Source organism: Pygoscelis adeliae, unplaced genomic scaffold (assembly GCF_000699105.1).
Source record: "Pygoscelis adeliae isolate BGI_AS28 unplaced genomic scaffold, ASM69910v1 Scaffold108, whole genome shotgun sequence".
Lineage (NCBI taxonomy): Eukaryota > Metazoa > Chordata > Aves > Sphenisciformes > Spheniscidae > Pygoscelis > Pygoscelis adeliae.
In genome coordinates, this window is record NW_008825498.1 from 7,463,444 (window position 1) to 7,490,466 (window position 27,023).

Genomic DNA, 27,023 nt, shown 5'->3' on the forward strand with positions numbered 1-27,023 from the left:
CCCCCCCACTTCTTCTTTTGTTTTCAGATTTGGACCTAGGAAAGAAAAAAGGCATGGCTAACATTAGATAAGCCTCTTACAATTTAAAAACAATAAAAACATCTTTCCAAGGAAAAAGAAGATTGTAATTATTTTCTGTGAAAAGCACTGTCACTTACAAATATACTACAGGGTTGTGGCAAAAAAAAAAAAAAGTCTCAAAAGGAGAGTAAATTATTTAAGTTTCTGAAAAACTGTAATTTGAATATCTTATTTTACTTTAGGAAGGAGGAATTAAAGTTCAACTGCTGGGTTCTTTTAGGCAGAGGAAGGATCAGTTGCATCAAACTCATCAGTCCTGACCTATATTTCATTCTACTGATTAATTTACCCCATTTCCTTTGCTAGTTTCTGAAAAAAAAATCTAGTAGGTATCATTGACGTGATCAAAATCACCTAATGCATTTGGTGGGGGAGGGAGGATAGCGGGAGAAAAGCAGGTGGGGAAAGATAAGTCAGAGATATGATACCTGTGTATAAGCCCCAAAAGAGCCACTGTGCAAATGAAGAGTATTGAAGAAGGGCAATTGGTATGACTCCTTAAACTCCTAACACCTAAGGGCAGCGCCATTCCCTAAGTAAAACCATGCTGGAGACCCCCTGAGATGAGAAAGCAACGGGGGGGGGGGGGGAAGCAGCTCGCTTGTATCTTGTTTAACTTGGCCATTTGAGTGGTAAACCTTTTTTTGTGACTTGGCATACTGTGCAAGATATCACATTTAGGTTACTGACCACCTCTCCCCTCCCTCCCCTTTCTGGTTTACGGGGTTTTAGTTTCCGGAGGGCTTGAGGCTGTTCTTTTGCCCTTACTACCGGCTTTTGATGAGAAACTTTGTTTAGAAACAAAGTTACAAAAAGATAGTCACTTGCAAAGAAAACCAGGTCTTCTTTACACAAAACGGAATGAAAATGTAGTCCTACTAACTGCTAAACCCAGGTTTCTCTAAGCTAAAGTCAGGTAATATTCATTATGCTAAAGTCACCCGTGAAAAATCACTGAAATTGTAGGCGTTAGATAAGTCATCAGAAGGAAACTAGAACAGCCCCACACATTTAATAGAAGCGCTGATCTCGGAAAGTGATTTCTTTTTGAAAAAAATATAAAAATATTTTGTTATTACTTCAAAGTCAATTTTTACTCATTGTAATTTTGTATCCCGCATTTGATGCAGGAATAAAACTACTGAATGTTAGTTCCTAGAAAGGTGAGAAGGAAAAATTTATCGGCTGTATTTTACATATCTGTTCTGCTTAAAGAAGGCTTGGATCTTGAAATATTTTGGCAAGCTCAGAGTATCTCTTAAAGTTATTCCCTCTTTTTGAGGAAACCTAGGTACTCTTTCCATCCTGACTGAATTTACAACCGCAACTCAGTTCATGTTGGGTGGATGGAGTAAATGTACCTGTGTTTTAACGTGACTTGTTTTCTCATCATAAATTCGAAGCGAAAGGATGTTTCTCGTACAGAGGTGCAGGTGATGTGGTGTAGTACCAAGGAAGGTAGAACAGTAGTGGATTAAAACAAAAATCTTACTTAATAGCAGCAGTAGTTCAGAGAGAATTTGACATTCGGATCCCCTTCAAACAGCAGACTTTACATTTCTGTGTATCTGTCAACTATTTGAATGTTCATTCTCAGCCCCAACCCTCCCCGGCTTCTAAATTGCATGGACTAGACTTCAAAGTCATTAGATTGTCTGCTGATTAGACCATAATCAATGCAGCATAAACAAAAACAGCAATTTGTATTGGCATGATTTCTGTGAACTTGACTTAAAGCTTCAGTATTACCGGTCCAAAGAACTACTTCTGAACGGGCCATTTTCAGGAGCTGTGTTATTTTGGCATCATCGTTTTATAGGGAGGGAACAAAAAATTCGTAAGATTCCATTTGGCCTGAAAAGCAAAAACATCTGTTTGATGCATGAGTGGATTGCTGGCTTCTATTTGGCCATCCAAAAAAGGGCAAAAATTAAGATATCGAACATAAAAGAGTACATGAAAAAACAAATTACAAAGAGGACTTAAGATTAGCATCTTTTTATAATGCAGGCTATTTATAGTGTTCTCTTTTTGACTTGCCAAAGCATGCCCCAGCTCCTTTATATACGAAAAAAATCCGTAACAACAAAAACATCCCTAACCTTTAGTGATATTCATTGACTTTGGCAATGTATAGTGGTATTGATGGCCTTCATTAGCTGTAGGATTACAGTAATGCTACCCAGTCATTTTTGGGGCTAGCATGAGTTATATTGACCGTCACCGTCTACTTCTTAGGAGCAGGTACTATTAGGAGTGAACATCTAAACGGCTGCATCTGAACAGCTACGGGTTGTACCGGTAGTTTCCATAAAGGTGAAATCTTGTGACAAAGATAATATTAAGAGGCTTAGAAGTACCGCACGTTTGGTTTTGTTTTGTTTTCCCGAGTTGCTGTTAACTTGTGTAACAAGGGAAGCTGTCAGTATGGAGGCACTTATCTAACATGTGTAGGATAACGTTATCCGCCATGATCTCAGATGTCTTGAAAGGCTTTATGTTGCTCTGTAATTCATTCAGTCTAATTTACAATGGGTTTAATAGCTCTCATTTCTTTGTTCTGAAACACGATTCAGTATTTTGAAACTCGCACATTTTGGAAAAAAAGTCTTCCTTTTGAATAATTGTACATGAGGAAAGGATCTAGAAGAACTGTTAATGTTTTATGTACACCATACGGATTCAGTGTTTTTTCTGTGTAAAACACGGAAAATAAGGTACTTGGAGTTGTTTTTTTTAGATTGATTAAAATATAGTATAAATGCTGATACCTTAAGACAGACCTCTTAGCATCTTTTCCCAGCTGTATTTTACGGTTTTCATTGGTTCCTGTAGGGCTACCTGAGCTCAAAATCGGTCTCAGCTGGGTGTGGGGAAAATGCGCTATTTCACTTAAATCAGAACTGTGGCATATATACATATGTACATATATTTTTCCCTGAAGGGGCAACATACAGTTCCATGAAGAATTGGGCCTGGTTTATTTGGTGCTGTGAAAATGTACATGTCTGTTTTCAAATATATTTTGCAGTGTGTTACTACAAAGCATTAAAGTTTTTCAGTTGCTCTCTCTACAAAAGTCAGATAGCACAAGAGAAGCTTGTAAATCATAATGCAACACTTGGCATAGGATTCTGACAGCAGATGAATGTGCAAAACCCGAAAGAGGTGCTGAGGTTTGTTTTTGTTTCAATTTTAATTTTAGACAACTTGGGTTCTATTTCACCTCAAGTATGAGTAATTATGCTAGTTTAGCAATTATTAGAGATGAAAGAAATTCTGTTAGATATGAGTCTCCTAAACTTCAGTAGCTTTAGTTTTAGCCAGGATAATGATCAAGGAGTACTTAACCATATGCCTAGGGACTCTGCTGTAGCAAAAAAGATAGGGCTGTTCTTGGGGGTATCCTTATTACAACATGTTATAATTAACATTTTCATTCAGCCCTCCTACTTTCCAAAAAAACCTGCTTTATGTTCTTCTGTGCACACATTAGTAAGACTGCACAAAATTGCCCTCTTCCAATGGATTTTTGAACCAGGACCATTGTCCTCCGTATTTACAATATTAGTTAACAGTGGTCACGCTGTTTTTCCCCACTTCACATTCCTTCAGTTTCAAACACTTTTTTTCCCTCTATACTGCATAATTATTGAGAAAAAGATGTAGAGGGGGTTTTTTTCCTCCTTTTTAAGGATTTAGTCTAGGTTATCATGTTCTTCTGGTGTGTGCCCATTTGGGTCTTTAGATTTTCCTTTAGCTAGAGTGATGCTGTGCATGCTATACCACAACTTTTCTTTGTACAGTTGAATCCGTATAATGTATACTCAGAAGGGTTGTAGCATTGTTGCTTACCAATTCTGCACAATTAATGCCAAGTGAAATTTTAGGTTTTGCGGGTATGTGTTTTCGTTGTGGTTTTTTCCCTCTCTTTTTTTATTATGGGAGCAAGACAGAGGGGTGTTTTTTGAGTAAGTGATTGATCTGATACTTTCACTTTTAAATATAGGTGCAATTAGGTGCAATTTTTTCTTTCTAAGGTTAGGATTTGTAGTCCTTCAAGATTTCTTAAAGTAATTTATATATCTGTTGGTATAGTGACTTCTGCCCCCCCCCTTCTTTTTTAATGTGATAGGGGCTTACTATGGTTCCTTTAAAAATATAGTAGCAGTAACTAGTTAGCCTTCTTACCAATTTGAAAGTACTAGTCATTAGTTAATCAGCCTGCTGGCCGAAGCAGAACACCTTTTTGCCCTGCAGACGAATGGACAGGATGTTGCTAGTGAGGCTATTGGTGTTTTCCCAACTTCCCAAACCCCATTTCTGGAGAGCTTATTCTCTCATGGAAGGCAATAACCTGGAACAGGAATTTTGTCCTTACCTAACAAGAAGTGAAAAAATCTATCTCCTGGTTTCCTATACAGATGCTCGGTGTTCCACACGAGTGTGGAAAAGCTAGAGCACTTTTAAGTCTAAATGTCCTGGTTAACTGCACAATAGATGGCTTTTGTATACAGTCCCTGAAACTTGTTGTGCCCTTACTATTATTAAGTTGTGCTTTGTCGGGAAAATATATTTCGAACAATGAATTCTGTGGTAATTGATTTTTTAGTTTTATTTTTTCTTGTTCACTTCTTTTGATAACCTATCAAGTTCAACTTCCATTATTGACTCATTAACTTCTTGAAAGGAACTTTAAAAACAAAAATAAGATACCTGCTGTGTTGCTGGACTGGATGATGTGATGTAGTGAGGCAGTGTCCTTGGGAAGACTAGGATATGCTTTGATCAACAAAACTTTCTCTGGCACTGAATTATGATGGCTGTTTTTTTTTTTCCAGACAGAGTCAAGTGAATGTCTAACTTTGATAGTGGCAGTAGGAAGGAGGAGGGGGTGGGGAAGTTAATTATTTTCCACCTCCAAAGAATACAATTGTGAGGAAGGAACTTTCTGATTCACTGGTTCCAGGACAACAGGATGTCAAGATCCATGCCTGATGTAACGTTTTCACTCTGAAGATGGGAGGAGGAAATGGGTTGCTATTGGTCTGCGCATGCAACTGCCGGGAAGGGATTGTGTTACGTGACTTATAAAGAGCTAGAGCATAGGAAAAGATTTTGGTTTGCGATTTCTGGTGAATCTGTTGAGCGGAAGACTTGCTCGCCAGATACAAATGTAAATCAATGAAGCAAGGTCAGAAAGCTCTAAGGTTAGGTCCAAAAAAAAGGGCTTGCATGCTGCAAGGCACTATTACTGCAGTGCTTAGTTTACAGGTGCCTGGTTGCCTAGTGGAATAGTCATCTTGCACCAGGCGCTTGGATTCTTTATATAATTTATAGGTAGGTTAGGGGTTTATGAATGTTGTTGAGTGGGAACTACCTTAAGGAAACAGTAGGAAAAACCTGGAAAGAATAGTGTGTCTTAGCTCCTCCCCTGTTCTAGATGTGGGTGTCTTAGTGTAATAGGGTATCTCAAAGCAGTCACTTACCCGATCCAGCTTTTTGGAGATAGGGGACAGGTTTTTCACTTCCTCCCAAGTTAGAAAGAACGGAGGGATTGTGCTGCTGCTCTTCCTCTCCCCTTTACTGAAGAGGGAAAGTTATTTGCTCTGCTAGGATGTGAGAGGCGGGGATTCTGTTCTGTGCTTGTCTAAGGGTGTTTGAATCTGTATCTCACAGGGAGTACGTCACTCATTACACAGCAGCATATTGTGCAATGAGTGTGAGTTGCCCTTTTATTTTTGTCAACGACGTTTCCTTTTTCGAAAGTGTAATTAAGTATTTGTTGGACAAGAGGGTGAGAAAGAGCGCTCATACACAAGACTTGCGGCTCTAACGGCTTGAGTACCAATGGAGAAAGAGGAGACCTGGGTCCTGGTCTGCCAAGTACTTACTGCAATAATACTTCTGATGAATTATTTCAGTGAAACTAGAACTGGAGTCCATGTGTCCCACTTCCCATGTGGGTGCCCTAACCACAAGGATAAGGTATCATGCTAATTCTCCTTCTTTCTAGTTCAGTGAATATCGTAGATGAGGTATGTCAGCTTCAACAGCAATGAATGAGTGCATCTCAAGTCTGAGGGTGGGTGCTCTTTGTTAGGAAGCTCGTAACGTGAGTACAAATCCTTCTGATAGAGAAGAAAGTTGAGCTGGTGCCACCCACATCCTGGGTGGGTGATCTAACCAGTGGGTGTGGGCAAGAGGGGGAAAGGAAGAGGTCTTTCAGCCCACACATTTTCTGCCAGTATCTTGTAGCAACCAGGGAAGGGTATGTAAACTCTGAAGAATGAGCCCATAAGACTGCATCCAAAGCCAGAGCAGGCAGGAGAATATTTAACCTTCCACTAGCCAGCTGCGGTGGGGCTTTGGTTTGATTTCAGCATTGAGCTGCACAGCACTGAGAAAGCCTGGATGATAAAACCATAGGTACTGCCTGACTTGAGTGGCATCTGAGCAAAACTTCTGGCAATTTAGATGCAGCATCCCCTCACTAGTTTTTGGGCTTCTAAGCTCCTTTGTGGATATAGACCAGAGTGCTGTTCTACGTGATGGAAAGTCAGAGAGTTTGAGGGATCAAAAACAAACGTGTAAAACCCTGGTACACAATAGATGGAGATCTCTGGTAAATCAGGGATAATCTCAATTGAAAGGAGGAGGGTTTTTTGACTCAGACAAATGTATGTCTTTAGGTAATAGAGCCAAAGCATGCAGCTGTATTTTGTTTTGGTGTTGGAACGTGTCAGACAATCCAAACTCCTCAATTTAAGTGTCTCATTTTAGGCACACAAATAAACGACTTAACTTTCAAAGGCAATGATCATCTACAGTAACCTTTACTGTAGGTCCTCATAGCCCTTCCTTACATCACCTGTCTTCAGACTTGTGTAATGTTGGTTACTTCGACGTTCTGTGATCCACGCATCAGCTTGATTCAAATTGCTCTTTCTTGCTGAGTTTAGGCTTTCGTAGACAGTGTTTAATGAATTTCCTGTTTTCTAAGCACAGTTGAAAATACAGGTCTGTAGGAGTACCAGAAATTCTTAGTTATGTCCCTCTGAGAGAGTAAGAAAGTTTAGGTGATACATAGCTTCAGTATACTGAGAGGAATCACTCTGAAAGCATTCGTGTTAAGTACTGGGTTTGGTAATTAGGCTTAACATTTATCTTAGCCTCCTAGCTTCTGTCTTTCCTCAAAATGAACTGGATGCCCACAGTCACATTGTCAGGAATGGAGGTGGAGGTGGAGTACTCAGTACTTTGAGACAGGCAGGACAGCTGAAAGTCCTGACCCTGGTACTAAGAATTGACTCCCAGAGAGATTTCCTCTTGCTTTGCTAATTCTCACCGTGGTCCTCAATTTGACTTGGAGATCCATTATAATCTGTTACATTGCATGATAGAGAGTCTTAGGGATGTCTGGAATTTACTTGAGGTTTATAAAAAGCTTTAAGATTCTTTGGAGAAAAGTACTTTTTAAAATACAGAATACCTTTATTAGTTTACTTTAAACAATAAAAATACGAGTATATGTAGATGTGGCTTAAGCTTGTTAAAAGATGCATGATTAGGGAGGCAAAGTTAGCATTCTGGGTGGGATTAATTAATCTACTACCTCAGCTATCCAGAAAAAGATATCCCCACCACCCCTAGCTTTGGGGTTTCTGTAGAATTCTCCTTCTGCTGCAGGAAAGAGCATCTTCGGCCTTTTCTGCACACAATGTTATGTAAAACTGGACGTCTTTGGGCTGCCACATTTGGATACTGTCATCCTTGAGATCAAGGGTTGGAAGAATATCCAAAGGATTTCTTAAGCATAACTTCTTTCCACTTTTCCAAAGTATATTCATTACTTTTATGTTTATGTGCTGCCTAGGAAAATACTTTATTTTAGCATAAGAATAATATTTTCCAACCACTGCAGTCTAATTGGGAACTCCTAATTCGGTCTTTCTACAGGAAGAACATTAGGGGGAAAAAAACCCAAGCTCAGTGTTGGGATAGACTAAAGAGAGGAGTAAAAAATATGAATGCTATGAGGGGCTTTGTCTTCTGGAAAAAGCAAATGCAAGAAGAAAAATGCTTTATGTAACAGGAATCCTGTAAGGAAAATAATAATTTCCAAGTATCAAGAGAATACTGTCACAATGCTGGGGAGGGTAGAAATAGGAAAAGGGGTATGTCAAAGCACAAAGGAGAACAAATCAGAAATACAAATATTCATGCATATGTGGCCTGGTTTTTGCTGGGATAGAGTTAATTTCCTTCCTAGTAGCTGGTACAGTGCTGTGTTGTGGATTTAGGATGAGAATAATGTTGATAACACACCGATGTTTTAGTTGTTGCTAAGTAGTGCTTACACTAGTCAAGGACTTTTCAGCTTCTCATGCCCCACTAGTGAGAAGCTGGGAGGGGGCACAGCCAGGACAGCTGACCCAAACTGGCCAAAAGGGTGTTCCATACCATGTGACGTCATGCTCAGTGTATAAACTGGGGGGAGTTGGCCGGGGGAGGGGTGACGGCTGCTTGGGGGCTGCTTGGGAGCTGGCTGGGCATCGGTCAGCAGGTCGTGGGCAATTGCATTGTGCATCACTTGTTTTGTATATTCTTTTATCATTATTATTATTTCCCCTTCCTTTTCTGTCCTATTAAACTGTCTTTATCTCAGCCCACAAATTTTACTTTTTTCTCCCCAATTCTCTCCCCCATCCCACTGAGGGGGCGGGGGGGAGTGAGCGAACGGCTGTGTGGTGTTTAGCTGCCTGCTGGGTTAAACCACAACAATATGATTAATTGGATTTTTGTACAGTTGTGGCTGCACACATAGAACTAATTTTCAATAGAGTTCTGGAATGTCGATATTTGAAATGATAATATGCCAATGCATTTCTCTTTCCAACTCTTCTCACGCTAAAGTCATTGGGTCCATATACATTTGGGAGTCAAAGTGGTAATCAGGTTTCTGGCCAGTAGCTGATAGACGTGTATTGATACTAGGTGAAGCTGTTCAGAAAACAATATTTTCTTAGTAGTTCTGAACTTTCATGAATGCCAGTTGTCTTAAAGGACATTATGAAGCAGCCTGAAATGGCTGTTGACTTCCAGGAGTCACCCACTGAATTGCTGCTCACATATGGCGTAGCCAGGTGTGAAATCCTGCACTCACATGTGTTGGCCAGAAGGGTTTAAAAGGTGAGTCTTAGAGCACCAGTGGTACCTAGGGAGAGAAGAAAGCGGAGGAACGTGTAGCCCTAGCAGGTGATGCATTGACATGTGATCCTGCATTTAATACTACTCTGTAACTTCTTTAATTTCAGCTTTGTATCCTGACTGAACCCTTATGGAGATGTATTTCCACAGCATGTTATTGCAAAGTGCGAAACATCTTCAAAATCCATTGACTTTAATAGAGTTAGAGGATACTCAGCACCTCCTGTAGCTGGCTCTTAAATTTGCCTTCTGCTATGTGATTAATCTATCTAATCATACTTAATATCTACCTGTAGATGGTGGCAGTATGAATGTCCTCTTGTTTTTTATGTGGCCATGAGGAGGAGGGAAAAGAAAAGTAGAGAGATACTTCCAGAAATTACAGTCATTTGTAGGTACAGAAATAATGGCACACACGTTTTATTTCTGTTCTGTCTGGGTAACTCGGTAAATTGTGTATTGATTATGCTAATACAGCTAGTGTCTCTATTACTTGTCTGCAGAAATTATTCAAACATGTAGATTGAAGATGCACTTGGCAAAGTTACCGTCCTAAGAAAAAGGCTTTTGTGTAAAGATGGCTTTAAATTGAATTACTAAGCATACGCTAATGGAAATTTATAGATTAAGTATTGAATTATAGGAAATGCAAAGTGCAAGTTAAAAATATATATTCTAAACTTACTATCCCAACAGTCTTAGTTACTATATTAGGTTTATTTTCACATCTCTCAAGGAATATGTTTTAGGAAGCGATAAATCAATAGCAATCTATTTTTATAGTTTATTTTGGGATATGTGGCTTCTCCTGCTTTGTTTAACAAGCTGAAAAGAGGCTCAGGCATTTGGGACAGTTCTTTTTTTTTTTTTTTTCTTTTTAAAAATTTATTAACCCACCTAGATTAGAAGAATATAGACTTTTTTCAATTATCTTTTGCTTTTATTTTATTATAGTTTGTAATAGCTCAGAAGCCATAAATTTTAGACAGTTCTCCAAAAGGCTTCCCTTTCAGTGAAAATGTCCTTTTTCACATCTCTAATTTTATCCATTTCTTTTCCATACAAGGTTTTTCCCAGGCATCAACCAGAAATGACTTGTGCTAAAACTACGGATTAACTCTTCAGTGAAGGGGAATCCTGGTTAGTCAGTAGAATATGAATGAGATTTTGCAAGCTAGAAAATCTGTGTATATTTTGTACTAACTTTATAAAATAATCTCCCTCCTTTATAGACTAACCATGTGTCCCATGAAGAGACTCTAAGCAAAAGGGGTGAAATCCTCATTGATCAGCAGGTGTTGCTGTAGAGCAGTCAGGAGATTAATTCTATTTTTAGGATCTCTGTATCAAAATTCCCACAGGTTTTCCTCATTGGCTGTCCTTGATGGTACTACCTGATTTGTTGGTTGTTTTTTCTTTTTTCTTTAAAAAGGCATAGTTGGTCTTAATGTTGACATTCAGCAGCCTAAGCCTGAGAGGTGCTCTGAACTGAAATCGTGGTTTGCCTTAGACACTGGCCGTACCAAAGCTGAAATGTCCTAACCTTTCACATAGATACAGCTTCAGTTTAGAGATATGTTTTTTGCAGTAAAATTTTAAAAACTGGTGTCTGTCCAAACCACAGGCTTTTATAATGGGAGATAGAATTGACGTGCTGGAATTCTGTTTTTCCTTACTGAGATTTTTTTTTTTTTTAAATTGTTCTCAAGAAGTGTGGTGCCACAGTTTGTGGTGATCTGGTCTTTTTTTTTGAAATTTTATTATTTGGGTTTCCTGCTTGTTTTATTTTTCAAAAGTTGCACTGAGAAAATATGTATGGTTTGATGGTTTGTTGTTTTAAGGAACAGATAAGTCAATTGAGAAATATTCCTACAGCTAACAAAACAGGTGACCTGTGGTCATAAACACGTGATTGTAGGGACAAGGAATATTGTTGCGTTCGTGAAAACATTATTTCAAATGTATCTAGAAGTGCTGTTTAGCAGTAACATCACTTATTCATAGTCTGGATTCATAAGCTATTGTTCTGGTTTCCTGAGGCCTCTCCTTTTACTAGCATTTTATCGCTTTGTTATCTGGAATTTGTCTTACCTTATGCTAGGATGTGGTATATGCTGTAATGAAGGTGACACCCCTATGTGCAATTACAGTCCTAGAGTATCAGTAATTTTGATGTTTGAATTAATAATAGTGCCTACACGCTACTGTTTTAATCATCCTTGTGGCTTTTTTTAGTTACTTTTCATGCAAGTGCCAGAGAAATGTTTTTGGTCAGCAAAATTTAAAGCATCTCACTATATAGGTTCTGTTTAAAGTTGCTTTCCTTTCCTCAAAGAAAACGGTATAGTTAATTTTTAAGGGAAGTTAATGTTGGCTGCATGTCACACTGCCTTTCATAGTCAGGTGAGTTTAACATTGGTCTGAGAGCTGAAACAGCACTGAAGTTTTCAGAATCTGGTTGTGGAAGGGTGTAACGTGCTAATTGGGAGCTTATCTGATGCTACCAGCTGTAGCTTACTTAATATAACAATTACTCCTGCTAGCCGGAGGAATGACCTAACTTAATGCAAAGGAAAAGGAGATGCTATTTTGTAGTTGATTCATGCTAATGCTAAGATTTCCCTAATTCTGTGGGTTTTGTGGGGTGGTTTTCTTCCTCCTTTTACCATATTTTCCCCCAAATGAGGTTTTAATTTTCCTGACAAATATGTCAGTCTAGTTGAATATCATTAGCAAGTCTTTGTGCCGTGGCCTGTTGTGACGTACTTGGTTCTGTTGTAACTGAGAATCCTTAAAGGGCTTGAACAACAGTTTAGAAACATGCTAACCACAAAGTTACCTGCTCTGATGCTGGTTTCCTCTTTTTTTTTTTTTAGTGTAATAAAGACACAGTGGTCAGCCTTTGTTGAAAGCAAACCTCAGCTCTCACAGAATTTTCAGATCCCTAAATAGCAGGGAAGTTTTAAACATTTGGTTTCACAAGGCATACACTAGCATGTTTTTACATTACAAAATTGCATACGTGAAAACAATTTGTTACACAGTATCCATGTTTGTTTTTTCCATTTGAAGACCTAAAAATGTTTGGTGTACCTCTCAGTCAGCAGTGTGAAGCTGGGCACATTTTGGTGTGCAGTCGCTTCTCACTAGCAGCGAGAGATTCTGGTACTGCAGCTGGTGGCTGTAGACATTCAGTACAGAACAGCAGCAAAGATGAACTCTTGCATTTTGGTTTGCATACACTTAAAAGTGGAGATCCGCTCAAACAAGCAGATCTTGTTTACCTCTTAGCAGGTAGCTGCTTTATTTTAAAGTTTCCCACTTGGGAATCAGTTCTTGAAAAGTTCATGTTTGGCCACCTCAATTCCATCTTGAAACTTAAAAAATGGTAGAGTTTTTAAACTGCCTTTCTGGACCAAGTTGTGACATGTGTCATGGTTGAGGATTTCACTGGTAGATAACAGATCCGTCTACAACCTTTAATAAGGTTGATCAGTAGGTACTGATGACCAAGGTGAGTTTCCTCTTGAGGGATGGAACAGTGGACTCATTTTTCAGCTTTAGAGCTTGCTCTTGAGAACATTTTTCAGAAATAGATCGACAGCTGATGGTGGGCATAAACAGGGTCAGGTTGGATTGCTGCAGAGGTTTCTCTGGGGGCTTTGAGGGGGTCACAAAAGGTGGTAACCTTTTTTTTTAAACTTTATACTAGTTGTATTCATTTTTCTTCCTTTATTAACGAGTCTTACTGATCTGTGCTGCTCTAGTGAAAAATCTTTCTATTTAGCTTAGTTTGTGTTTGACCACGTGTTCCCCAAAACTCAGCTTTTCATGAGCTTTTCCCATTGCTTTCTTTGTCTGACCAGTTTCCTTTAGCTGTGAGGGCTGCTGGGATGACTGCTTCAGCATTACAAAGAAAATCATACAGTATGATCACAGCTGAAGTACTGGTAACTTCACGTCTGCAAGTGAACTTGTTCATGAACTTCATGAACAAGAAGTTCAGCTGAAATAGTCAGCTCCTAAAATCATATTTTGTGAAATACTTGACTTACTCTAGGGCTGGGGAAACTTTATCAGATCTCTGTTGATGAGAAGAGTGTGCTTACTAGCCACAACTCTGGGACAGAGATGGAGATTGTTTAGAGTCCTCCAGAGCTTGTACTTGACTCTTTCTAATATATGCACTGTGTTTCAAGTTTCTGGTGTCCTGAGTGTCCTTATGAAAACTGGTGTTTTTTTTCTAGAAACTCAGATTCTAGAAACAACCAGTTGTATGAAGCCTTGGGGTTGGCGGAGGAGGAAAAGAGGTACCTGTGGAGTGTGTATATGTATCTCTTCTTTTGAATATATGTCTAGATTTATATGTGACCCTAAGTGTTGCACTCTCTTGTCCCAAGAACCAGGACAAAACCCCCCAAATCTCTGGATTTTAACCCAGTTGCATGATTATTTTTGAGGTCTGAATTCTTGGGAGTGGAAATGCTGTAAAAGTGCAGTCTTTCCCCTTTCAGCTTCTTCCCCTGTGGAGGGAGAATGAATTCTTTTCTCTCCGCTGTTCTCTAACTCAAAGAACTCGGTCTTTGGGAGAATAAAAAGGAAATGGTTCTGCCTTTTAGCTCTTCCCTTACTTTTACTTTGGGAGAGTCAATCTTACTTAGGCATCATATCAGAGCATATGAGAACAGCTCTCTCTAATTTTTCAAAGTAGCAGCAGAATGGCTCTTGTTAGGTTCACTCTTGCCCAACAAGTTTTGAATAGTGAATCTGACAAGAATTGCATTGTTTTTAGTTCTACTGCTCTGGAAAGCTGTGAGCCAAGGGAAAGATGCTGGCATGGTGTATACAGTAAAACAGCATGGGGTTAGTTTTCCTTTGCAAGGCTGTCTGCACTGCTGAGATGTTTGCTACTGAATATAGGATTATTATTATTCTTTTAAAGCTTATGTATGAATTAGCACACACACCTCTCCCGTCTGCCAGGAGAAGGCTTTCTTTTATCCGTGTGGAGCGAGTAGAATCTTAAAGCCCAGAATTATTCTCTCATTTAGTTCCATAATCAAATACAGTAGAGTGCATTGAAGACAAATATCCCAGAGGAAATTCGATTTGGTTTTTAAGCCATGAAACCGATTTGGTCACTCTGTTCTCAGATCTGTAGCTTCCATACAGCAATGTATTCTGTTTTGGTCTGGTCTACACTTTCGCACTTTGCAGTGCAGCTTTTCTTGCCCGTGTTGTACAAGCATTACTGGCTTTCAGAACTGAAGCTGGTGTAAAGATGCTTGAAGCACTTCAGCTACCTACCTAACATCTTTTTTTGTTTTGTTTTTGTTTTGTTTACCTTTTTCTGACAGTAGAAGAAAATGAAACAGAGGACCAGCAGGCAGGTGTGGGACACACAGCCGCACAGACTGGTAATGCTGAATTCCTTCATTAGTGCTTGCTTACCGTTTGACAACAGTGTGAGGGATTTTTGTATCGGGGTGTTTTTGCACAGCCTGCACTCTTCCTTCTCCGTTTCAGCTTAGAATGCATTCTTGGGGCTCGCAATGGAAAATAACATTCCTTTCCCCGTACCTTTCAATTCCTGAGAATTTGAAATTCTGCCTTTTGTAGATCATCCAGCTGAAAGTGAGATGCTTCTAAAGCGCAGCATGCTTTTTTTTCTTTTTTGTTAACGATAATCCTTCTCTACATCCCCCATATAAAACCCCACCCTATGCCATTTCAGATGAACTTGAATATTCATTCCACTTAAACTATTTTCATATTTATAAACTATGTGGATAAGGGTAATTTCTTTTAGGATTATTTGTATAATTTCTTGCCAGTCAGGGGTTAATTTAGGGCTCCTTAATTTTAAGTCAGTGAGATTGGGTAGAAAAAGCTGTTGTTTGAGTCAGAATCACAGGGATATATGTTGTTAATAATCATGAAGAAATAATTGTTAATTCCCAATAACAGAAAGGGCTCTTTTATTCTCTAATATGGTTCTGAGAATGCAAAAAATACTTCTGTCTTTGGTACTGATTCCACAGAATTTTATCTGAAGAGCAGGACCGACTCATCTGAATAGTCTCATTCATTCAGCTGAGGTCACCTTTTGGAGTAAGGGCTGGCTCCTTAAGGATATTCCTAGAAGGCTAGTCATCTCTGAATACGTGTAGGTAATTTGTTTGAGAACAGTTGGAGTTATTCCTCTTATGAAGGTGAACAATGCAGTTAATTTTTTGTTCAGCTAGAAGACTTTATATTTCTCTTGTGTGTGTGTCCTGTGGGTTTGTGTTTGGTCTTTGGTGCCTTTTATAGGTTCTAGTGGCTCTGCGCATAATCTATGTTGTTTGAAAAGAGGAAATAAAAGTGAGAGAGTTCTGTGCTTTTTTAATGGGAAGTTTCTCAAAGTCTTCTGAATACGCTTATGTCTCTGTTTAGCTATCTGCAAACTTGGAAAAAAGCAAACTTGTACTGCTGTAGACACATGAAGTTGAAAAATAGAGGACTGCAAAACTGGAGATCAATATCACAAGGAATGGTTGCTTTTCCACATTTTTTCTTAAAATAATTCTCAATGGTTAAGTTGTCTTGCTAGTTATTTATTTCCCATTATGTCCTGTGTTATTCTCTGTCTGTTTCTAGGCAAGATTTAACATTCTATTTTTCTCTATAGCAAGAATGCAGTGCCGATATTAAAAACAAAAAACCTTCTGATACAGCAAGCAGTACAGAAGGCCCACACTGTGTACACACTGCCAGAAGTTTTTATAGTAATACTTTGTATCTAAGCTCTGGCTCTAACCATTAAATGTGCTTTTTATAGAGTACCAAGTTATAAATGTAGTGCAGCTACGGCATATTAATCTTACTGCAGAGATTTAATGAGGCAGTTGTTTTGCGATGGACACTACTGGGAGCAGAAAGCGACAGAGTTTTACTTTTCCACTGAGCTGAAGAAATATTCCTTGCCTGGTAATAATTATAACCACATGATCTAAGTTTTCCTTTCTTTTGCCAGCACTTTTCCATGCAGAAGTGGCTTGGAAGGAGGTCTGCTGCAAGGCAGTGAAATGGATTGGAAAGGAGGCTGTTTTCTTGGTAGTTTGATGTTTCAGTTGTGATTAGCTATGGATCCTTGTAGCATAGGCTGAAATATGTAAGATGAGTTTCAAGAATACAGATAGTCTTCGCCAGTCCACTGAGATGGCTTTTAGATATTCATTACTTTTACTTGACTTTTATACGGGTTATAAAAAGTAAATGTGGTGAAACCTCATTTTTGCATGGACAGAATAGAATTTCTGCTGGTTGGCCTTAAACCGCTCCATACTTGAAATTAATTGAAGTCCATGGCTTTATTGCCTCCAACACTTTTAAGCCAATGCAATTTTTCATTTTCCCCAAAGTTGCAGTTTTATTAGACCAAGCTACAGCAATAACATCCCTTACGAGGAGGAGGAAGAAGGGAAGGGGAGAACCACCTGCCAGGGAACATAATAATGAGAAAATCATGCTTCTTTTAATTTCCATTTATAAATAATGTTAACATAATCAGTAACAGAAGACAACTGTTCTTTCTCTTTTTTTTTTTTTTTTTAAAGTGCCTTAATAGGCTGAATTTATTTCTGTTCCAAAAATGTAACCCTCCTTTCCATACTAGATAATTTTCAATGATATCTGCAGATGGAGCCGGTGTGTGTATTGTTGCTGATGTGTATTGAAAAAATTCATATAGTACACGGCAGCCTCTGAAATAGGGCAGGGAAGCCTCTGGAAATGACAGTGGCATTTGCAGTTGTTGGGACAGGTAATCTTACTATAAAGACAATCTTTGTTGAGGGAATTGTGGCTGTTGTTGCAGATATTGGGGAGAAAGAAATGTGGGAGATGAATGACATTTGCCCTGAAGTCTGTATGCGAGCATGAGCTTTGAATGGGAAGTTAAGGAGAAAGTATAGATGAATGTATATTGCCTTTATAAAATATGTTTTATTCTAGTCTTTCAAAAGAGCAGCTCAAATAAGGCAGCTTATCCTCAGTTTAAGTAACCATTTAAGGTTAGACCAGCTCTTGATGGTTGTTGTAACAGAAAAGCTATCTATTTGCAAAGCATCCAAACGATATTTTCTCTCTTAAAATATATTTTTATTTTGGTGGTGTCATCTCTTCATGGAAGCGGATCACAGTGGAAATGCATTCATTGAGAGGGGCTGAGACTGCCAGAACTCATTTCACAAAGCTGTCGTAGGCTAAACTCGAACCTAGGTCCCAGAGGGTCCCACTTAAGTGTTGACCTAAAAACAAATGTGCCAGTTGGCTAGAGCATGTATTCTAAAGTTGCAGCAGAAGGGAATAAGCTTGACTGACTTCTGTCCCTGTAGAGTTTATATCTGCAAATGCAGAAGGAGAAGCAAAACATTTATTAGTCTTAAAATGATTCTGATTTTAATAACTGGTCTCTAAGTAGGAAGCTTTAAATTGAGCGATTCTTTAGGCTTTTGTGCACTAAGGGGTGCATCTGTGCATACGTGTGTGCGTATTGCTGAATTCCTGTAAAGTGCAAGTGTTTCTGAATAATAAGTCTTGAGAATTCCCTTCCCTCCCTTTTCTTTCCTTCAGCATTGTACTTAAAGCAGAGTCAGACGCTACCCTTATTTTAAAACAAACAGGTCTGTAAACTTTATGTGCAGCATTTAAATACTCATGTTAAAATTCAAACCCAGTGCCCACGTTTCCCTGAGTGCTGTCAGTTTTATGAGATGAAACTGGGAGCTTGAGCTGAACAACTAATAGTATGTGATGTGCACATGCTGCCTTCCAACAAGTGTTAAATGATGTTGGGGTCAGTTTGCAACAGTTAAGACAATTATTTCTTTTTCTGAACTGCTTATAACCTGGTGATCTCCTAACTACTTTTACTAATCTTGCAAAATATCTTGGAAAATGAAGTGGCAATGGGAGTTATTAGATTCTGAGCATTCAACAATGGCTAAAATGCCATAAAGTCCTTTTATTTAATTAGCATCCCTTTTTTGAGTGTAAATTTGCAGACTACTCTATTTGGAAGTACCTGCCCAAGCTGAATTTTTCACTCTTGAAAGAACCTTGTGAATATAATTTGTCATACAAGGATCACACTCGGTGTATAGGCAGGGCGTTTGCACAGCAAATATGTTTTTGCCTTCAGAACGTGTTCTTTTATTTTTTAAAATTAATCTGGTTTCCCTCTGTAATATATTTCCCTTAAAAATAAATTCTGCCCTTTACCCCTGTCAAAAGAAATTCCTTGGTTTGATCACAAGCCACATAGCATGAGGAAGACTTCCTGACATGGGTCATTTCCAGTTTCCGCTTGCGGGTCTGTCTGTGTTTGAACAGTTGAAGGGCAGGGTGCAGCAGTGTGGACCAAAGGATGTAGAAAGGTGATGAGAGCCCTGACCTTCATTGTGGGCAGCAAGAACGCCTGTGCTTTGTGCGCAGTGGCAAATACAGGTATGGTTGTGCCCACATCACTGTAGGGTGCTGAGAGAGGATTTAAGAAAAGTGGAATCACCCTCCTCCTCCTCACCCCTTCCCCATTCTAATATGAATTTAGTGTTAGCATGTTTTAGTTTCTCTCCTTTCAAGTAGTTGTGCGTGATCCTAATCAATTGCAATGCTAAATAAAGCGGGTTCACAGATACCACCTCTTTGTTGCTGTGGACAAGAAGCTTACTCCTGGTTAGTCACCCCCTTGGCTAAAGAGTGTAACATCTTAAAATGTACTTGCATAATCTCCTGTTATTATGTGAGTTTGTCCTTGTTTTCTAAAATTACTTGTTTCGGTCTTAGCTCTCTCAAATATCTAAAAGGAAAGATGAGGCGGCCAAAGCAGAAAAGGGAAAAGTAGTGAAACACTAGCATTCCTTTTGCTGGAATGTACACAACCATTTTGCTTCTGCATTTCACTTGTTGTACTGTGGTTCCCAAGGAAAAACAAAGTTAAGTGCCAGCTTGCTTTATTAGGGAAGACAGACTGTTTTATTTCTGTCTTTTGAAAGAAGCTTTTAGTAAAGTAGGCAAAAAGTCAGGAGTAGTTAAAGCTACTCCGCTCCTCCTCAGAGGAGAAAAAGTTCTAGACTTCACATTATCTCACTCTGCGCTGGTCATCTGCAGAACTGAGGTAGTGCAGCAAGCTGTGTGGCTTCTCTGCACATAGGGGATGGCAGTGAGACCACACATTCCTTCTGCTTCAGAAGCTTCAACTGGGCTCAGGACTGCTGCTCTGAGGCTACGTCTATCCTGCTATCCCCAAAATGCTTGTTAACATGGCAAACAGACAAAGCTCTCCTTGTGCACTATTTAGGTTTTACAGTAGTTAATTTCCAGTTTTCCATGATCTGGCAAATACAGGAACTTTATCGGGTTTGTCCTAAGTCATACACAAGTTCAAAGCACGTGTAGCATTTTGACCCAGGGTATAATCTTTCCAGGGCTTTGTTTGTGTCAAATAATGTGGTGATGGAGTATCGGAGTGGGTTGTAAAATCAAGATTAATTTCATGTTTATGTAAATCAAATTTGTTAGTCTCTTAATTCTGGTAATTTCCTGTGAAACGCTGTAGTTAACAGTGAAAAGAAGTTCCTGCACACTCATTGATTTGATTTTTCTTTTCATTGAAGACTAATTGCATAGGTGCTTTATCCTTTCTTACAATGATCAAAGCAGTTTCAATAGCTGTGATAAAATTGGCAAACCTAACATTGAAGCATGGAAGAATTGCTTGAGTGAGAAATGGAGCTGCATTTGTGGGAGTAGAAGGGAAATTCTCCTTTCATTGAGATTAGAAAAAAAATTAAGGAAAAAACCTCCTTTGCTTATTTAGCAATAAAATCTACAGTGTGCTGCAGGCTCATGACAAATATGTTTCTTCTCATCATTACCACAAGAACCTATCTTGATTTTTTTTTTTTTCTTTTTAAAGGTTCTCTTCTTAGATGCCTGACGTCACGGTCTTGATTTTCTTTCAGACCCTAGCTGTAAACTAGAAGACAAGGCAGAAGATGGAGAAGTGCTAGACTGTAAGAAAAGGCCGGATGAAGGGGAGGAGTTAGAAGAAGAAGCTGTGCACAGCTGTGACAGCTGCCTCCAGGTGTTTGAGTCACTGAGTGATATCACAGAACACAAGATTAATCAATGTCAACTGACAGGTAAACAATACTTACCACTTTGTGGTTTCGTGCACTGTTCTATTTCTGATTCCCATCCTCTGCTTTTGATCTCCCTGCTCCTTTCTCAGTTATTTTATTTTCCTGCACTTGAATGCTTGGGTGAAACCTTTATAAACAGATTCTGGGACAGGATTATACTGTAAATGGGGCACTATAAATTTCCTTCATACCGAAGGATGTATGGATAATTACTGTATTGTCAGTGTATTTAAAGTGTTCGTTAGCTGTCTGTGCCTGGCTGCTGCGTGTATTTTCTAGATTCATACTGTACAGCTTTCCGTACTTTGCTTATACATGTATTTTACTAAGTCACCTGTGAACGCAGAGAGTATTTGTAAGTGGGGTTTAGGTGTAGCCGCATAATGAATGAATTTGCACAGTGGCATGTTGCAGATCTGGGCTGGATGTTGCCTTAGTCTAAACTGTTAACTGCAAATGACTGTACAGTAATCAGTAACTGAAAGTTGAGAGGAATGAAGCAAATTGTTAGAGGGGAAAATAAAATCTCAGCTTCAGTCAAGGGGCAGAACTGAGCACTGATCAGATACTACTGAATTGAGCAGAGCTGGGTGAATGGACCTGTAGCCAAACCAGGTTCCTCTTTGAAATGATTGTAGACAGCCCCCTCACCTAGGAAACCACATGAAATCTGCTGAAGTAGTTTTGCCCTTTAGTTTTAGTAGGTCTTTTGATGGTATGCATCCAAATAGACTCAGTATCAACAGAAAGGCATTTTTATTTTTTATTAGATGGTACTTTAGTTTTAGCCTCTACAGTGTAAAATGTATTTATTGTGCAGTGCAGTTATGTTAAAAACCTTTCTGTATTATGACTTTGTAAACAAGGAAAGCCATCATTCCCATTTGAGAATGCTTTTAGAAAGTGTGCGTGTGCTCATGTTTGGAGAGCTTTCTGAGTTATTTTTGGTTCCAGTAAATCCATAGGCTAAGTCCTGGCAGGATGACATAAAAGTCAAGTAGCAGTACTGCTCTTGAGGACGAAGTGTGAAAAGAAGGTGAGCAGAAGAGGAATAAGTGGGCAGTAGCAGAAGGAAAGTTGAGGAAGTAGTGTGAATTTGTCAAATGGTTTTAATCCCAACTTCAAATTATGGAAGATGAAAATCTGCTGCAGCAAGAAATGTTTACTTTTATTAATATATCGCTTTGCCTTTTCTTGCCTGTAAAATGTTTTTTCTAACTTCAGATACAGTCAGTTCTGCCATTCCCTAATCACTCCTACAAACTTCTAGAATGTATTTGTCTGTATTGCTCATGGTTTCTGTTAGTATGGATATTCTCTTGACTTTAAAAAACTTAATGTTTTTCTCTCCTTTTCTTCATACCTCTCTTCTTTCTTTTGCTCTTTCTATGCTGAAAAATCAGTGGCTTTAGCTTGCCTCTTCCTTCCATCTCCCAGAAAGCATTCTCCCTGCCCCGATCCTCTGGATCTCCCCTTTACTGCCTCAGATCCCATCTATTCATCCTTGTTTTTTCACCTTGATCTGATATGGTTGTTTCTCCTTTCTGGTTAGTTAGTCGCTGCCCACTCTCCCCACTTCTACCAACTGGTTTCTCTGCTTTAAAGCTGCAAGCAGAATGCACTGAACAGTGCGTGCACAGTTGGGTTGAGAAACTGAAGAAAAGCAGGTGGGGGAGCAGTAAGTAGGAAGAGTCCCAGAGAACTGCTCCTGAACGCAGCAGTTCTTGCTGAGAGTTGTGTTGCTAAATGAAAGTGAAAACAAGTACGCTGGATTAGTCAATTAAGGGTGCATGTGTAAAGGCAGGAATACATCTATGATGTATGGGGGAATGAAAATGAATCTTGAAGGAAATTTTTTAAGTTCCTAAAAATACCTTTGCCTCTCTTTCAAGGAAACTTGTGATAGTGAATGGGAAGAGATCGTACTGTTTGAAAGCTAATGAAGTGAACAAAAACCTAAACTGCACATCCTTCTGGACTACCAAGTTGACAAAAAGCCAACTGTCTTCTGTTTCTGAATATAAATGATGAAAATACACCCTTAAGCTCCTGTGGGGACCTGGATGGAATGGCCAGAGTTGAGGATTTCTTTCTCCAGGAAAAAAGTACTAAACAGGTGGTTAGTGAGGTGAATTCAGTGCAGGGTCCTAAGCTGCATGTATGGCCTAACACTAAGGATACAACATTTAGGAAAACCTCATCGTTTTAGATTATTTTTAGTTAATCAGTGACAAACAGTTGACAGACAAGCAGCTTACCTTTCTCTTCTGGAGCACAATATATATTTGACAAAAATAAAGTTTGCTTTTAGCATTTTAGGCAAGCTCCCTGGACTCTTGCCTTTCTCTTGGACTTCCACCAGTGCCTTTGGATGCCACGCTCAGGTTCAAAGTTTTCAAAAAAAGTATTACCATGGAGGGACGGTTACACCTCCCTTTCTCATCACAGTCTTCTGACGTGACAGGGTGTTACAAAATTGCTCTGGTTGTCTCCTTTTGGAGGAGTCCCAATGAAACTAGTAGACACCCTAAGGTATTTGTCTGTCACTAAGTGGTTAATGAAAGGCAAGAGGTTTACCAAAATTGAATTTCTTCTACTATATTCTGTTGTTTGGGTCAACTGTGTTCTCTCTGGAGAAGGGCAGAGTGTATCATCTATCCTGATGTATGATCTTTCCAATCTGGGCCTCATCTCAGGTACTGAAGAGTTACCTAAGTTGTCCATTATGTAAAAAATGCCAGGACTGTCAGCCTCTGAAGTTCACCTTTGAGTTCTGAAGCCCCTCAAACCCTGATTTTTCAGATGGCTGAGCCAGCTGCAGCTTGTCTGGATTTTACTGAGCTTTGGAGGTGCTCTGTGAGATGCACAGGGAGCTGCACTGCAAGAATTTATGAACTGTGCGTGTTGACCCAGTTGTAGGGTCATTTTCCATACAGTTATACTGGGTAAAATCAACAATTACGGTGATGGTACAAACAGAATGGCAAAACGATGGCTTAAGACAACCCTTTTGTAAAACCCTGAGTATGAAACATGAGAGTTGAGTGTCATAGTGTCTTGACTGCCCCTAATTCTACCAACCTTGTAACATGTTTGAGAATGGGGCTTGCCACTGTAGGTTCTCAAATTGATACTGGGGCTTCTAGTTTTTGCATTTGAAAATGTTAGATGAGTTCTTCTGAAGCTTGGACACTTCAGTGGAAGGAGTAAAATTACTTTATTGAATCTTCATTCTGCACTTTCAACCAAAGACAGGAAGGGGGAGAAGGGAGCTGGTTTATTAAACAGTGGTCCCAGTCTCTCAAAGTGTCAGTCACCCCCACCTATTCAGAGGATAGTGGAAGATGAGAGCTACTTACAACTCTGTGAGATTTAGCTCTCAGGATCTTGAATTGCTGTTCTCTTGTAGATTTTTTTTCAAAGGAGAAGAAAAAAGTTCTCCCCAACTGGTTCCTTCCTGTAATCTGTTGTTTGAATTGAAGTCGTGTTCTTTTTCTAGAGGAGGGCATAGCTGCTCTTTTATCCTAATGTGTGCGCTATTGATCTTTTCAATTTGGGTCTGATCCAATATCCATTGAAGTCAATGAAAAGATTCCCATTGACTTCAATGGGGGATGGTACAGGCCCTTCATGAGCTATTTAGTAATATTTTTTGCTATCATCTGGAATTCTTGTACTGAAGCTTTCTCTGAAAAGGTGATGATTTATTTATGTTAATTGCTGACAATTCCTGTGATGTTTGTGGAATACAGATAATGGATAAATGGGGGAAAAAGTCCAAAAAAATTATTTGCAATACTTGTAACCGTGGGCAGATAAGATGGTGACCTATATTAATTTAGTCATTACAAAAGATTGGCAATAAAAATATGGATTTAATAGTATTTCTCTCTGACGTTAATGCTTTTCTCACTCTATCCTTCCTGCAGCATTTCTATTTAATAACTCATGAGCCACTTGCATATTGTCATCCTCTAAGTTGTGTATATAAGTAAAGGATCCAGTTAGCATGACTATGAACCTGATGTCCTTCTAGTATATGTCAGTTTGGATCTCACTGTAGGAGCATGCATGCAGGATCAAATGTGGTGCACCACTGATAAATCCTCAACTGCACCTTCTCTTCTTCTGCCAACAGGAAAAGAAACTTAACTTTTTGCAGTGCTGCTGTATATGCTGTTGGTGGGGCACAATTTGTCAGACACTTTCCCTAATCTTCTCCTGCTTGACTTACAATCTCTTCTCCCTGCACAGTGCTTCGTGCTGCTTATTTCACCTTTCAGTCCAAACCCTCAGGGATTGTACTCTTATGAAATCTCCCCTGTATACGTGAGAACTGCCTCTCCGCTGGCTGACTCTTGTGTTCAGAGGCATTCAGCTCAAGCTTGGTTCTCTTGAAGATCCTGTAGGTCACTCTGGCATCAGAAGTCTCAGTCATAACCAGAGTAATACTAGAAAAAGGAGCATCCTATGGTGCTGCCTTGCTTGCAGCCAAACATGCAGTGAACATGCCAGTCTAGTTGGCTGAGTTGTTGAATAACTCAACAGCAGTGGAGGTGCTGGTACACAAGACTGCCATCCTCCACCTGAATGTCAGTAGACCTAGTGTGTGTTACATGACTTCCCTGCTAGCCCCACTGGCATCACAGGCTGTAAAAGTTGTCTGAAAGCAGGCTACTGAATCATGTGCAGCAGTCCTAGCTTCAAGGCTAAAGGTGTTCGGAGGCAAAAGATATGAGCTATTTCTCCATTGGGGATATTTATTTTGCCTTTAGGTGATCAGGTAGACTTAGTTTTATGCTTTGGGCTCTAGCTTAGTGCTAGAGCTTGACAGGTTGAGTAAGTATGTCAGGTAGAACTGAGAGCCATTCATGTTATTCCCTAAGTTGTTTCTGATGTTGAAAAGGTTACTGGCTATAGCTGTGTGTCCCCTGCCAATGAGGAGATGCAGTCCTGCCCTCTAGCCCTGCTCAGAGATTCCTCTCGCATGCCATCTGAAAATAATTCCAGCAGATATATTGGGGACCAGTCATTCTGAGTGCTGTTCTCCATCAGCACTGGAGTATCACTAGGCTGAGAACTTCTAGCTAAGTCAGTATTTCTGTGTTTCCAGTTACGACCAAAATTAATTCTCACGGATATCCTCCTGTGTGGTTGAGAAACACCTTCTTGCATGTCAAGAAATAAGAGGTTGTGCTACCTAACAGCTTCACAGACAGCATGCGCCACGAGTAATCATGGACTTACCAAATGGGAGGTAATAGAGATCCCACTATAATGGTTTCCTTCTCTTGCCTCTTTTCTCTTCTTCCTAGTGCCCAGGAATCTTTCATCTTTCTGAATGAGTTGGTAATGCCAGGACCATCTCCTTCACTGGAAGACTTGAAAACTTTCCAGGGGATTTTGTCCCAAAGGATGTATGCTGTGCACAGTGAGACTACGAGATAAATCTTGTGAGCACTTGGCGTTGTCATGCTTTGATATCCTAGCTAGAATTGCTCTTCTTGCTAGCAAAAGAATCCTAGAGCTGGCCAAATATATTGCAGATCTTGCCATTGTTTTTTCAGTTTCCACTATCTGTGTGGAGAAAAGATACATGGCAAGGGTCCTTGGTCATTTCTGCAGTACAGAGAAAAATCTGAGCTTGATGAAAGTGCTTCTGAGGACAAGGACCCTAAGAAGTTAAATCTATGATGCACCAAAAGCATATTTATCTGCCTCATTGCAGTTAGTGGCACACAGCCAAGCACTGTTTGCCAAGTACAGTTACTTCACTTGAGAGAGTCACCCTGTTTCTCTTGAGAATTCCTGCACCAAGGACTGCGTATGGATTTTACATTAAATAGTTATTGAATGAAAAACAAACAGTGCTTGGACTGGGGACTTGAGCTTAGGCCTCTCTTTTTCCTTAGAGGGCTTCCCAGTTGCTGTACTACAGAGACATGCTTCTACTTTTCCATTTGCTTTGGACCACAAACTTCTGACTTCTTTTCCACAAAATGACATTCTGTTTGACTGACATAGTGGAAAGCAGACCCTCTCCTCCAGTTTCCTGTCCCAGCTGACACACATGGTAGTTCAATGTGCTTCTTTGAGTTTGCAAGTTGTGGACTCGCAGCCTTTCAGGATTACGTGGTCTAAGATATATGGTTACCCATATCTGCAACTCCAAATCCTTGATGTTTGGGCAAAAGGGAGAATAGGGTGGTAACTACAGCCTCTGTCTCCAAAGAATCATAATTTTGAATTCAGAGAGCAGTGTAAAGCCTGTCAGTGGACTTGGATGGAAGATTTATATGCATTACAGAATGGCCAAGGCCTGCTAAAATAGTAGCAATTTGGAGAATCTGCCATACAGAACTTCATATGCAGAACTACATGCTCCTGGAGGGGGTAGACGAAGGTCTTGATAATTGCGTTCTTGGATTTTCATATCAAAATTTCTGTATAAATACTTCTATAGGTAGCTTGGTACTGCTCAGATGTGGAGGGAACTTGTATATGCTGGAGCTGAAAGCTGTGAAAGTAGGCTGCATAGCATTCTTG

At 39.5% G+C, this 27,023-nt stretch overlaps 1 protein-coding gene across 1 annotated transcript in view; it reads left to right on the top strand.

Annotated features, from left to right (window-relative positions):
• Positions 1-607: 607 nt before the first annotated feature.
• The window catches only part of ZNF521 (zinc finger protein 521), a 229,419-nt gene continuing 203,003 nt past the window's right edge, over positions 608-27,023 (top strand). Inside the window, exons 1-4 of the mRNA XM_009331439.1 lie at positions 608-713; positions 13,539-13,601; positions 14,649-14,708; positions 20,298-20,477. Coding sequence (XP_009329714.1) covers positions 13,568-13,601; positions 14,649-14,708; positions 20,298-20,477 — 274 coding nt within the window. The 5' untranslated portion in view covers positions 608-713; positions 13,539-13,567. The remainder of the gene's footprint in view (positions 714-13,538; positions 13,602-14,648; positions 14,709-20,297; positions 20,478-27,023) is intronic.